Below are 12,950 nucleotides of genomic sequence, written 5' to 3'. Positions count from 1 at the left end.
GATCGATGCATGACGTTGAATGTTACTCGACAATTAGGTTATTTTACAATATTCTTTTCTTTAGTTAAATTCTTGGAGAATATTTGGCAGATGTATTAGGTTGGCAACTAAGTGATTGCGGTTTTGTCAATACCACCTAATGACAAAATCCGCAATCACTTAGTTGCTAACCTAATATTTCTTTCGGTATGGTTATTGGAGAAATCCGATTTTGAAACTTATTGCTACTTAATGGACGGGGAAAAGGATAAATTAGAGGATGTAATTAGGTGATTTTTGAGATATTTAGGACGAAGTGTCTCTTCAAAAATGATTCCAAGGAATGAATTTTTACTTGTGATTCGAATTAACCTATCGATGGAAATTTAAAAATTGTAATTGAATAAATAGTACTTAAATAAGCAAATAAAATTATAGAACGTTTTAGTGTACAATATTCTACGTCAAAGACTGCATTGAAAGGATAAATATTAGGTTGGCAACTAAGTGATAGCAGATTTTGTCATTGGATGGTATTGACAAAACCCGCAATCACTTAGTTGCTAACCTAATATTTCTTTCGGTATGGTTATTGGAGAAATCCGATTTTGAAACTTATTGCTACTTAATGGACGGGGAAAAGGATAAATTAGAGGATGTAATTAGGTGATTTTTGAGATATTTAGGACGAAATATCTCTTTAAAAATAATTCCAAGGAATGAATTTTTACTTGTGATTCGAATTAACCTATCGATGGAAATTCAAAAATTGTAATTGAATAAATAGTACTTAAATAAGCAAATAAAATTATAGAACGTTTTAGTGTACAATATTCTACGTCAAGGCTGCATTGAAAGGATAAATATTAGGTTGGCAACTAAGTGATTGCAGATTTTGTCATTAGATGGTATTGACAAAACCCGCAATCACTTAGTTGCTAACCTAATATTTCTTTCGGTATGGTTATTGGAGAAATCCGATTTTGAAACTTATTGCTACTTAATGGACGGGGAAAAGGATGAATTAGAGGATGTAATTAGGTGATTTTTGAGATATTTAGGACGAAATAGCTCTTTAAAAATAATTCCAAGGAATGAATTTTTACTTGTGATTCGAAGTAACCTATCGATGGAAATTCAAAAATTGTAATTGAATAAATAGTACTTAAATAAGCAAATAAAATTATAGAACGTTTTAGTGTACAATATTCTACGTCAAAGATTGCATTGAAAGGATAAATATTAGGTTGGCAACTAAGTGATTGCAGATTTTGTCATTAGGTTGTGTTGACAAAACCCACAATCACTTAGTTGCTAACCTAATATTTCTTAGTATGGTTATTGGAGAAATCCGATTTTGAAACTTATTGCTACTTAATGGACGGGGAAAAGGATGAATTAGAGGATGTAATTAGGTGATTTTTGAGATATTTAGGACGAAATATCTCTTTAAAAATAATTCCAAGGAATGAATTTTTACTTGTGATTCGAATTAACCTATCGATGGAAATTCAAAAATTGTAATTGAATAAATAGTACTTAAATAAGCAAATAAAATTATAGAACGTTTTGGTGTACAATATTCTACGTCAAAGACTGCATTGAAAGGATAAATATTAGGTTGGCAACTAAGTGATTGCAGATTTTGTCATTAGATGGTATTGACAAAACCCACAATCACTTAGTTGCTAACCTAATAAATTCAAGGCAAATGTACAAAGTTATTTTGTGTATAAAACAGCGTATAATTATGGAATGATAGAATCAACATGCATTAAAAGCACCGAGTACATTCGTTGGCCGCAGAAAGGTTTGGTTTCCGTGCACGTGAACCGTTTTTAGAATAGGAGAATAGAGAATAAATGATCGATACGCATATTATTGATTCACCGTGCACGTAACAGTTGCTTCGTCCAGTAACATTTATGTAGGAAAAGCTCACAATCAGGAATCGTTTACGTTGAAAAGTGCAGTTTCCTAATCGATAATTGATTGTATCGCGTGCATACACTACCTCGTTTCTCAGCACCTGGATTAGCGAAATTCGATCGGCGAACATTCCCGTCTCGCTATTTTCACGACCGCTGAACGATAAAGTTCCCTTTAACCGCGTGCCGACAAATCGCTTCATCGAACAATTCTTCGATTGAATCGCCGATCCAAAAGAAGGGAAAAAAGAAAGAAAGAAATGAAGAAGAGAAGGAAGATGAGAATGAAGAAAAAAAAAAAAAAGAAAATGGAGCAGATGATAGAATCGAGTTCCTCGATCGGTGAATCTTGCCACGACGAACGTCACGTTTTCCCATTATCTATCAGTTCTGATCATGGTCTAAGGTTGATTAATTTCCATGGTTGAGGAAACCTGTGAATCGATGGTGCGCGGTCACAAAGAATAATGACGCAAGGATCGAGATTGCTCCGCAGATGTTCCCTGACTGAGGCGAGAGGCCAGCTGGGGCGAAATGCTTCAATAGTCTCGCACTATTTTTAAATATATTTCAGATGTCGTTTATGCGAACGCAATCTCAAAGAACCTGCCCCTGCGGCCTATTGTTTCTCATCGTTTCCATTTTTCTTTCCATAGCCTTTAGAAAGTGGAGGTTTAATCTTATGGTATAAAGATTTTTTTAAAAATTCTGAAATAGAAATAAAACTGACAATCTATTTCCTTACAAATTTATTATTCAATTGAATTTTACAAAATGATAAAATTTGTCATAGAAATTATAACAAAAAGGCTGTTGAATTTCAAGCAACTAAGAGTTTTAATAATCATTTTTTTATTGTTAGAATACAATAAGCAATTAGGCATATTCGAAGCTATAGAAGAATGTTTTCTGGTAATTAAGAATATATTATATACATACATTAATTCTTTTCCCTGAAAGTTTGTTTATTACGTATTATGGATTAAAAGAAGAAGAAAGCGCCACATCGCGTTTAATGGCTGAACTCTCTTGTCGCAGTTGTGCACATATCGTTGTTAGATGTCGCTTCATATACACACAATACATATATTAAAACGTAATTCTGATTACCGTTCAATGTGTCCCTTTGGACTTTATGAATTGGCGTATCTTATTATCTTATATACTAGCTTGCACAATGGAATGCGAGATTTGTATAGCTACGTAAATTAAAATTAATACAACCAACTGAGAAATCTGATGAGAAGGGCAGATAAAACAGGAAACGATATCATCGTTCCATGTAAATAAACGTTAGAGTTTGTCGTCAAACATAGAAAGTTGTACATATTTCATGATGATCATCATTCGTTACTATCAAATTATATTATTACTATTTTCTTTATTATTTGATTCGTTGTACTATAAAATATACTTAAGTGCAGAAGAAACTTTCTTCACAGAAAGTTGTACGACCAAACAGGAAAGAAGTTAGATCAAGATGTTTAATTTGAACCGTCATAACTGTACCCACGAATTACGCCTGCTTTCAACATTCCATGCTCGAGCGGATCTTAAAGAAATGTTTAAAAAATGCGAACAGAATGGCAATCGTAGAGGCAGCATTTCCTTCGCTGACGTATCTTACCGAAGAGATTCGGTATATTTTTCTTGCATAATTTAGTTCACCAGACGCTGCAGTTCTTTTAATCGGCGCCAATTTTCGGCCTAAAATACTGCTCCAGTTACACGAAATATGGAACATGCAATCCGTTCACGATTTTTGTACTCCTGCACGCGTGCTCTGCAATCGCGAAATTTCTATACGAAGAAATCACGCGATAAACATTTTGTAATAAATACATATTATTATTGTCCATAAAAATTATTTTTTATAGCCGCTCAAAAAATTAAAATTTTATAAAATTGAAATTCGAGTAGGGGTTTCGTAGAAAGTAGAACTATGGTTGTAGACTTTACAAAAAAATTGGGACGCGATAAGTTAAAATGTGTGACTCCGTTGTAATAGAAAGAGTATTTGCATAAATAGTACAATGATGCAAATGCGTTCATACGAGCGACTGATACACAATTTAACTACCGTTACGGGACACTCCGTGAAGAGAAGCGGTGTCGATCGAACGAAGGAAGGGAATGTGGGAAAGAGAGGAAGCGACGAAGGAAAACACGCGCAGAAGCGCGTGCATTAGAAACGAAACGCACGCGTCAAAACGTATTACAATTTCACGCACGAAAAGTTACACGAAAAGGTTCGTGGAACGCGATCCTGTACAACGGATTACATCCCATACGGAGAAAGGTGAGTCGCGATAGTGTCATAAACGATTTCGCTGTAAGGAAAACGGTCGATAAGCGAGTTATATTATCAACCGTTTTTCCCCGGATATGTACGTGTGAGAATGACGAATTCGGAAGGAAGTTACGCGGTGAAGATATCAAACGGTGAGGAAAGAAAGGAGGAAAGAATAGAATTTTATTCAAGAAGCGCTCTAATGCGGGAAGTACAGGCTCGGTGATTTCCGGATGCAATCGGTTGTTTCCGGTACGGTCGCCCTCCCGAACTAAAACCATTCATTCGATGGAGAGCGAGAGACGAAGAATTGAACGAAGAACGGGATAGGAAGGTAGTAGGTGGAAGCGAGAGTCGACGGTAGGAAAAGGATGGAGAAAGCAAGCGAGCGAGTGAATGAGACGCGAGTAGCGGGAAGGGCAAGAGGAAAGGAGAAGGAAAGCGGTTGAGCAGGGGATAGGGAAGGGAGGAGAATACACGAGAGAGGTAGGCTCGGCCGATTCGAGAAGGCTGGCAGGCTGCTGGTAGGTGAGAGTAAGAAAGCGAGGGAGCATACTGGCTGGCAGAGGCAGACTGGCCGGCCGTGCGCTGTAGTTAACAGAGCTGCCATCAAATCGGCAGCAGATGTGGTCAGTTAGTTCGGTGCTGTGTGCTCGTTCGGATCACAGTGTTTCTGTGGATTTCGATGCACTGACCGAATCCGCAGTCGATAGTAGCGACAATAGCCAGCGATCAGTTACCGAGTGTGACCCTCGCCGTCGTGACACAACACACCGGGTTCAAGAGAACCATGTAAGAGTGAAGGCACTGTAAAAGGCTTGGAGAATCGGTGACAAGTCGTGGCAAGACGAAAAACGATTCGATTCAGCGGATACGATTTCGACGTGTACAGAGGATAGAAAGGAACGGAACGAGACGAGATAGGACAGGACAGGATAGGACAGGAGAGAACAGAATAAACAACAAGGAGAACAACGACAACGGTGTATCGAGGAAGACTCGCGAGGTAGAAAGAAGAGGAGAGAACAAATCGAATGGAACAGTCGGTCGCGCGCCAGCACCAAGAACGCAGTGATCGTCGTACCTGTACGTCGGTGGCCGAAGACTTGTCCGATTGAGACTCGGGAGTGATGTGGCAACGTTGCTGGTGGCTTGCGAGTGGAGGAGTCAGTCGTCGTTCGGCTGTTCTATCGTAGGCTGTGTCTGACAGTGCAGTGTCGTTGCCAATAGAATCGCGAGGGCCCGTCAGGGCCCACGAACACCGCGAATATCACCGCGATTCTCACCGCGGTCACGATGACATATCTAACAGGAGCAGCAACGAGTAGTAACACCACCATCATCGACGGGACAATCGTACAGATACATCTAACATTGCTACGATAGCGCATGTTCGCGTTTGTTGGTTATCGTCGTTGAAAAACAGCCGATGAAAGAGGAGAGAGTTTCCGTGACTCGTGGTTTAAGTAACAGTGTTTCGAAGCGTACGATCACGGCGCAGCGCGCGTATTCGTCGTACATACACGTTTCGTTGGTCGAGTCGCAGCAACGACGAGCAGCAGCAGCAGCAGCAGGTTTTCGTTCCGAACCTATATAGAAGTTCCTGAAGTGTGCGCGCGGGGTTTTACGCGTCTGCCACTCGAATGTCGAGAAACGAATGAGTGCGTGAATCGTGACAACATCGTGTCGAAGTGTACGGAGAGGAGTATTCTGAGAGAGAACGAGATAGAATCCGTCTCTCTTTCTCTCACATCCCATAGAGGCCGTGGTCGGACTTTACGCCGTCGTACGCGCTTCTCCCCTCTCCCCGTAATGGACTGTTTCTTTCTCCCTCTCTCTCGCTGAAGGCCAATTTATCTATCCCGTCTCTGTCTGAGTCTATACCATTCCTGTCTGTGCGCTGGCAGAGTTTTCACTGGCGCGACACGACACGGCACGGCACGGCACGCGCGCACACACGCTACCGACACGTAAACGAAAAACGAAACGAAACCGGCTGCTGTCCAGCCGAAACGGGAGTGTCAAACATCCGAGGAAAAATCACGGGCTATGGGAACAGTGTGTGCCATGAACTGAAAAAACAGTGCGCGACCGGTTGTCTCGTGCTTGGCCCCGTCGAAAGAGGATCTTGCATTTCATCCGGTGCGTGCCTGTGTATCCCTTTACACCAAAGGAGGAAGAGAGGTTAGGTTAGGCTAGGACTCCGCGTCACCCTTGGCCACACTCCGTCCTTCTCGCTCTTTCGTGCGAATCTCCTACCTCTCTTTTTCTGGCATACGGCCGAAGAGGAACGCACAGACACGAGAGGCCAAACCGACTACGTACACACATACACACATAGCCAGGACAATTGGGGAAAGAGGAGGAAAACACAAATGCCGATCGCTGGTGGAATTCTAGTCGCTGGAACCGCGGCTCATTGCTGGTCTTCCGCCGCTGGCATGCTTCGATTCCTCGCTAGACTTTCAGGTTAGCACGCAATCCATCTCTTCTATCCGTTGGACGGAACGTCGGAAACGTTTGACGGCCGTCTTGTCGATTATTTCTCGTTTCAACAAGGAAAAAGTCACGCCGCGCACGCCAGGGGAATCGCGACAGAGAAAAACTAACGACGATCGTCGTCGTGGTATCGTTGCCTACGAATCATTGGCATTCGCCAATAAGAATCATCGATAACAATTACCAATAAGAATTCTCGCGTTTATAAGTTGTATACATAATGTTAAATCAATCGTTGGGAACTTTTGACGTATCTCGAATTGAGAAAATGTCGTTCTCGTTTCTCGGCTGTTTTACGCTATAAATATTATTGTGTATAGCGTATTATTACGTATATACATATGTATTCGTATTTTGTCTTTTTCCCTGCGCGTGTGCATGCCCATGTCTCTTTTCCAGCATCGACGACGCGTGCTTTAGTCACACTCTCTCTGCATCTCGGTAAAAATTTCGCTATTTTCTCGGTCCTTGTCTAGTCGGGTAGGCGGCTCGCCGCCGGGGAATCCGTGCGGTTTCGATTCCCAGACTTTCGAGTCAGTGCACCGCTACTGCTAGCTGTTAAATGGAAGCGTACAGCGGACGACGTAGACAGAATAAGAGGAACAAAAACGAGAGACGGCCTCGTGTAACCGCGGTATTATACGAGTTCGCGTGTATTCCGTGCAGAGAGGATTTGACGTATCGACTCGGATTTCCATAGCGTCGCGTAAAATTAACCTAACCCCGCTTCTCACTACCACCCCCTTTTCCTCTCAAATCCAAATCGTTGATCGTTGTCATCGGTTTAATACGTGTCAACGTGTTTCTCTTCCTACCTTGAAATTCACTAACTTTTCGCCCGCTACCAATTTCCATGACTTTTTTTTTTTTCTTATCATTAGAGCACTTTTCAAGCGTCTCTCGTCGATGTATACACTTCCGGAACACGGTAGAAATAAATAAGGAAAAAATAGTGGAAATAATAGTAGAAATTATTTTTAATTTGTTTATATTGCTTATTTATAACACTTTTGATATTTTATTAAATCTTATCTATAAAATGCTTACGTAAACAGGAAGGAAGCGTTTCGTAGTTCTGCTTTATTTGATCAATCGGTTATTTGTATCGATTGCGCAAACTGTTCAATGAAAAAGATCAGTCATAGTCTACACGCGTGAAAACCCATGAATTTCTTGTGAATTTTATGCGTTTCTCTATCGAGGTCCGTTTTATCCGAACTATTCTACGTTCGTAATTTGTTCTTAAATAGCAAATTGCATTCTGAAATTGATTGTTGAATTGATCGAGCATTGTTTAAGCGATTTATCGTTGAATTAGACTAGGAGCCGAATGATGATAATATAGGAATTCTGTGGTAAATAAAGAATTTTGTCACGGAGAGAAAGAGAATGGCGATGGTAATTATTTGGATTACAGCAATCCGTGGCCGCGTTGTGAGAATCTGTGTCCTCTTGACACGCCGCAGCGACACGGCAACACCGATTCTTCTCATATCGGTGTTAATTAGCGGCCAAATGATCGCTATTGTCGCCGGTTTCGCAACGATCAGCGTCGCGAAACCAACTCTTGTCTAATGAGTGAATAAACCAACTAACTTTTATTTCTAAAGTTGCCTCTCCTTGTATATTCAAAAAAAATATTTTCTCTTGTTCCAAAAAATTTTTTCAAACTTCCTGTAACTATTTTTTTTTTTTTTTTATACAACCAATTTTTTTTTTTTTTTTTTATATCTTCTTACATGCACGCGAAACGAAATCTATTTTCAGACTGTCGCGAAATTATATGTAGTTTCTGAAAGGAAAAGTATAAATCTCCTGCAGCTTTAAAAGTCGAAGAATTGAAAAACCTTGGTTTCACAGTCATCGAAGCACTTTGTCGTGTGTAATAATAGTAGATAACCGAAAGTAGTACATATGTACGTAAACAACCTTGCATATTTCTTCAGTCCTCTGATAAATTTAAACGCATGGATTAACTGTTAACGTGAGGTCCTAAAGTATTTCAGATAATACGAACGTTGTGATAATTTCGCTTCCAAGACGTCGAGAACACTATCTTTCATCGGATCCAATCTTAATAATCGCCCAATTCAATGGAAAAATGATGAAAGTGCATTTTTCTTTGGAATCTTATATAGGAAAGATAAATAAGATCAGTATTTATTAAAGAATTTTATTGCACGTTTAAACTTCCATACGTATAGTGATCTTATATTACTATACATATTTTGTAAATACTATAGCAATATTTTAATATCTGGTTCATATAAATGATTCTATTGATATTCAACTTTATCCACTTTTAATTTTCTCAAATTAAAAATTTCATTACTTGTACCACTAAGGTTTTGATCAAAACTCAGCGTAAAGAATGTTTTCGCAAAAGCAAAATAAATCAGAATCGTTTCGATCAGTACGTGTTATCGTTGCTCGGAAGGAGACCGTAGCGTGTCTCATTTCGATAGGTTTGTTTATCTCATATCTGACTCGTCATCGCCTAATCTATCGATCATGAAATAAACACCGTTCCACCATCGTTAAGAGAGAGTACGTTCATCAAATTTCCAAACCAAACAGATTGGTATTTATTCGATCGAATAGACGAGCATATGATACATATGCAAACCTCTGCCCCCTCTTGCTATCCGTTATACATTAATTCATCGACGAGTGAATGAGTAACCTCTAAGCAAAAATCGGCCGCGAATACATCAAAATATAAATAGAAACGTGTCTGAGGACCGCTGCTGTGTGTGTCGGCCTCGGGTACCGAGTCGGTACTATTCGAGAATTTACCTACAGTCAGGTCTGATCCATAAGGAGGAAACGTAAATGTGGAACAGTCATAGAGAAAGAATATAATAGAGAAGCGGTGTCGTATCGGTGATATTGCAAACGAGTGGCCGGATTTTGTGCGCTCGTATCGAGCGCATAAATATGTGGAAGAGATTCGATGCAAATCGCAGGAAAAGTGAGAGTGGCAATGAGTCAACATCCGCGTCTGCTGTTTTCTAGCCATCGATAAATTTCGAAAGGCGAATAGTTTGCTTGCGTAGTGATATTTTTATTTTCCGTTTTATCGCTAGTTTCTTCGTTTCTCTTCTACTTTTTCTTTTTCCGGGGGTTGTCTTTTGGTGGTTGTTTTTTTTGGAATGAGGAAAAGGGTTGTGAAAAAGGGGAAACGAATTCGATAGGGCAGGATGCAGACAGGAGCAGAGTGATTTTCTTGTTAAATCGCTTGCAGACGCTTTATCTTTAGAAGCCACGGACAGACAGTGGCACCGGTTTTTTTCTCCTTAACGGAAATAGCTATCATTCTATACGCCTTAGAATGAACCGGCAATACTCGGCAAAATTTATTTTCGACGTGTAGGTTTACGTATCCGCCGTCTGGTCGGAATATCGGCCGGGGGATCATCAAAGGGGGCAAGAAACCGGAAAATTCGCTAAATTTCGATGCCGTTCGAATCGTCGAATAGACGTTCCGTCGTCTGGTGTGGCGCGTCTGTCGCGTCCAATATGGTTTCTAATGCTTCCACAACACCGATCCGCCATTCGAAACATATAATAATGAAAAAACGCTGATCTTGACAGGTGGATCATATCAGTCAAATTGATCGGTTTTACAACTTTATTTGAAAATTCCTACTTCGTGTTATATTTTTTTTTCGTAACGATAACTAAAAGAATAATATAGTGAATTTTATTTTGTTCTTTATGTATTCAAACTGAATATAAGTTTCTATCAGGGCTACTTATACCAATACCAGTCAAAATGGCCGGTCCTGCAATTTTATAAATGTGTCAATCTTCGTTTAGGGATGATGGATTAATAATACCAAAAATGTACTACATAACATGGAATTCCTTCCGTAAGAAAGTAATAAATCAATAAATATAAAAATATTCTATTATTACGTATTTTTTAAGGACCAGTCATTTTCGCTGGTTTTCATAGAAATAGCTTCATGTTAACACTTTGACTGCCACGCCGAAATCACATGTTTCGCTGAGGGCGCCACGGGAGTATTTTTGTTATTCAAAGCATATAATGGCAAAGTAATAATAAATTGATGATTTAAGACAACATTCTCCACCAATGGACCGTTTATCTTATTGGTGGTCACAGGTGACCACCGTGGCGCCTTGCTAACAGTTGATAGCCACATATTATAACAAGGCTTTGTTTATTTCAACGAACCATTCGCATTTGTTGTTTCGTCGCAAGCAAAACGTGCAGAATTGTTGAAACGCGTAGAAAATATTAGTAAACGGTATTTGCTCATTCTATATATAATAGTAAGGTATGTTCACACTTCTAACTTCAATTATATGATTATAAAGCAGCATTCACAATTATTTTTTAAGGTGTGTTTATAATAATATTCGTAAACTACCTCTCAAAGATATGGACGCAAACACAGTGCACCGTTAGATGCAAGATTTGTTCTCATTTTTTTTTAATTGATGTTCCAATAAAAACGTTTAATTGTTCAGTGGGGCACTTTTTATTTCAAAGCATTTTCTATTTATTGGTTATATTCAAAATGCCCTAACTGTCAATTTTCATACAATTTTTACAATTGTAAAAAGTTGAAGCGCTCCGGTCACCAATGACCACACAGTGGCGTCACAGGAGAAACCTTGGCGGGTCATATATGACCCACGTGACAGTCAAAGTGTTAACTATCGGTAGTTCAAGTGTTAAAATATTACGAAAAGAATAGAATAACGTCCGAGATAATTTATTAGCTATATATTCTATGACTCTTCTTCTTTCCAAAGTGAAATGGAAATTTATTCTTTACAAAAGATGTATTCAACAAACTTGGAGTTTCTCTATCGCAAAAAAAAGTTCTAATTTAGGATAATAAAGATCAGATAAGTCTCAGCAGACTGCCAAACAGTTTCATAATTTCACTTTGGTGCCGGTTCGCCGGTAAGTAACTACATATATATACTTCCAAAAAAGAAGTTGTTTACTTTCACGATTCGCCTAACAGCTTCTCTTTACAACTCCACACTTTCCATCGAGCGAGATATCTTTCTTTCTTCGTTCGTGGTTTTATCTATTAGAAGATAACAAACTATATAGATAAGAGATACTGATATCTGAAAATATTTTCTCCTATAAATAGAACATGAATAAATATATATAACCAAATAATTAGAAATATTGGATTGGCAACTATGTGATTGCGGGTTTTGTCAATACCATCTAGCGACAAAATCCGCAATCACTTAGTTGCTAAGAATAATATTAAAAAAAGGACAAATAAAGTGTAACGTAAGATATTAGGTTATCCGAAATGTTTTTTGTTTTATATTAGTTTATTGAATCATGCACGAATGTAATAATAGAAATAGAACGAAATGGATCATACCTAATTTAATAATATAATATAAAACAGAAATTATTGTTCATCTATTATCACTTTATAAAACGAAAGAAACTTTTCGGACAACCTAATATAAATTGAAAAATATCGCCATGTCTCCTGTTGCAATGAGGAACGCCGCGTATATCGATAGATGTAATCGAGAGTCGGCGCGTTGAATCAATGGTCGATTACCGTGAAATCTCGAGAAGGTTTGCCCATTCGTTTCGATATGATTCACGGTTCCGGTTAATCGACTCCGTCGATAAAACGTCTAATACACCGAGCTCTTATTTCCCTAGAGTCGCGTATGGTATATGAAATTTCGCGGTGCCAACCATTCGAGAGTAACTATTTCTGTCCCCATTAGCAAATAGCACATGAATTATACATGGCTGTCTGTTAATTAACGGCGATGTGTTATGTGTCGGGTTTATCGAGTTGGAAAATTAAACGGTTGGATACGTGTTCGTGGATAGAGAGGATTGTTGGTGTCGAATTTATCACGTGATCCTGAAAACGTCCTTTTACCTACAACTTGCTTAACACAAGTCGTAATTAAGCGCAGGTGTTGAACGAATGGTAGGAATAAAACGATCATGAAACGGGTTCTAATATCGATACTTGTAGTATTTTTATTAAACTATATTTATAAATATTACAGTACTCTCGGATTATTAGAAGTTGTGAAACTGTCTGCAAAAAAGCGGTATCGTATCTGTCTTTTTTTAATTCTAGCGTTTCGCAATTATTACTGGTATCGTATCATACCACTTTTACCATAATAGGATAATACAAGATAATTTTTAGAAACGCTTCTGGTTTGTTATAATTCTTTTGATATAATTCGAAAATCCATTGGAATATAGGATTCTA

The 12,950-nt window shown here is 38.8% G+C and overlaps 1 protein-coding gene across 1 annotated transcript in view; it reads left to right on the top strand.

Annotated features, from left to right (window-relative positions):
* The first annotated feature begins 4,691 nt into the window (after window positions 1–4,691).
* The window catches only part of LOC139996813 (uncharacterized), a 75,435-nt gene continuing 67,176 nt past the window's right edge, over window positions 4,692–12,950 (top strand). Inside the window, exon 1 of the mRNA XM_072021323.1 lies at window positions 4,692–6,666. Coding sequence (XP_071877424.1) covers window positions 6,573–6,666 — 94 coding nt within the window. The 5' untranslated portion in view covers window positions 4,692–6,572. The remainder of the gene's footprint in view (window positions 6,667–12,950) is intronic.

This window comes from Bombus fervidus, chromosome 19 (assembly GCF_041682495.2).
Source record: "Bombus fervidus isolate BK054 chromosome 19, iyBomFerv1, whole genome shotgun sequence".
NCBI classification, from domain to species: domain Eukaryota; kingdom Metazoa; phylum Arthropoda; class Insecta; order Hymenoptera; family Apidae; genus Bombus; species Bombus fervidus.
This window is presented reverse-complemented; position numbering and strand designations above follow the sequence as displayed.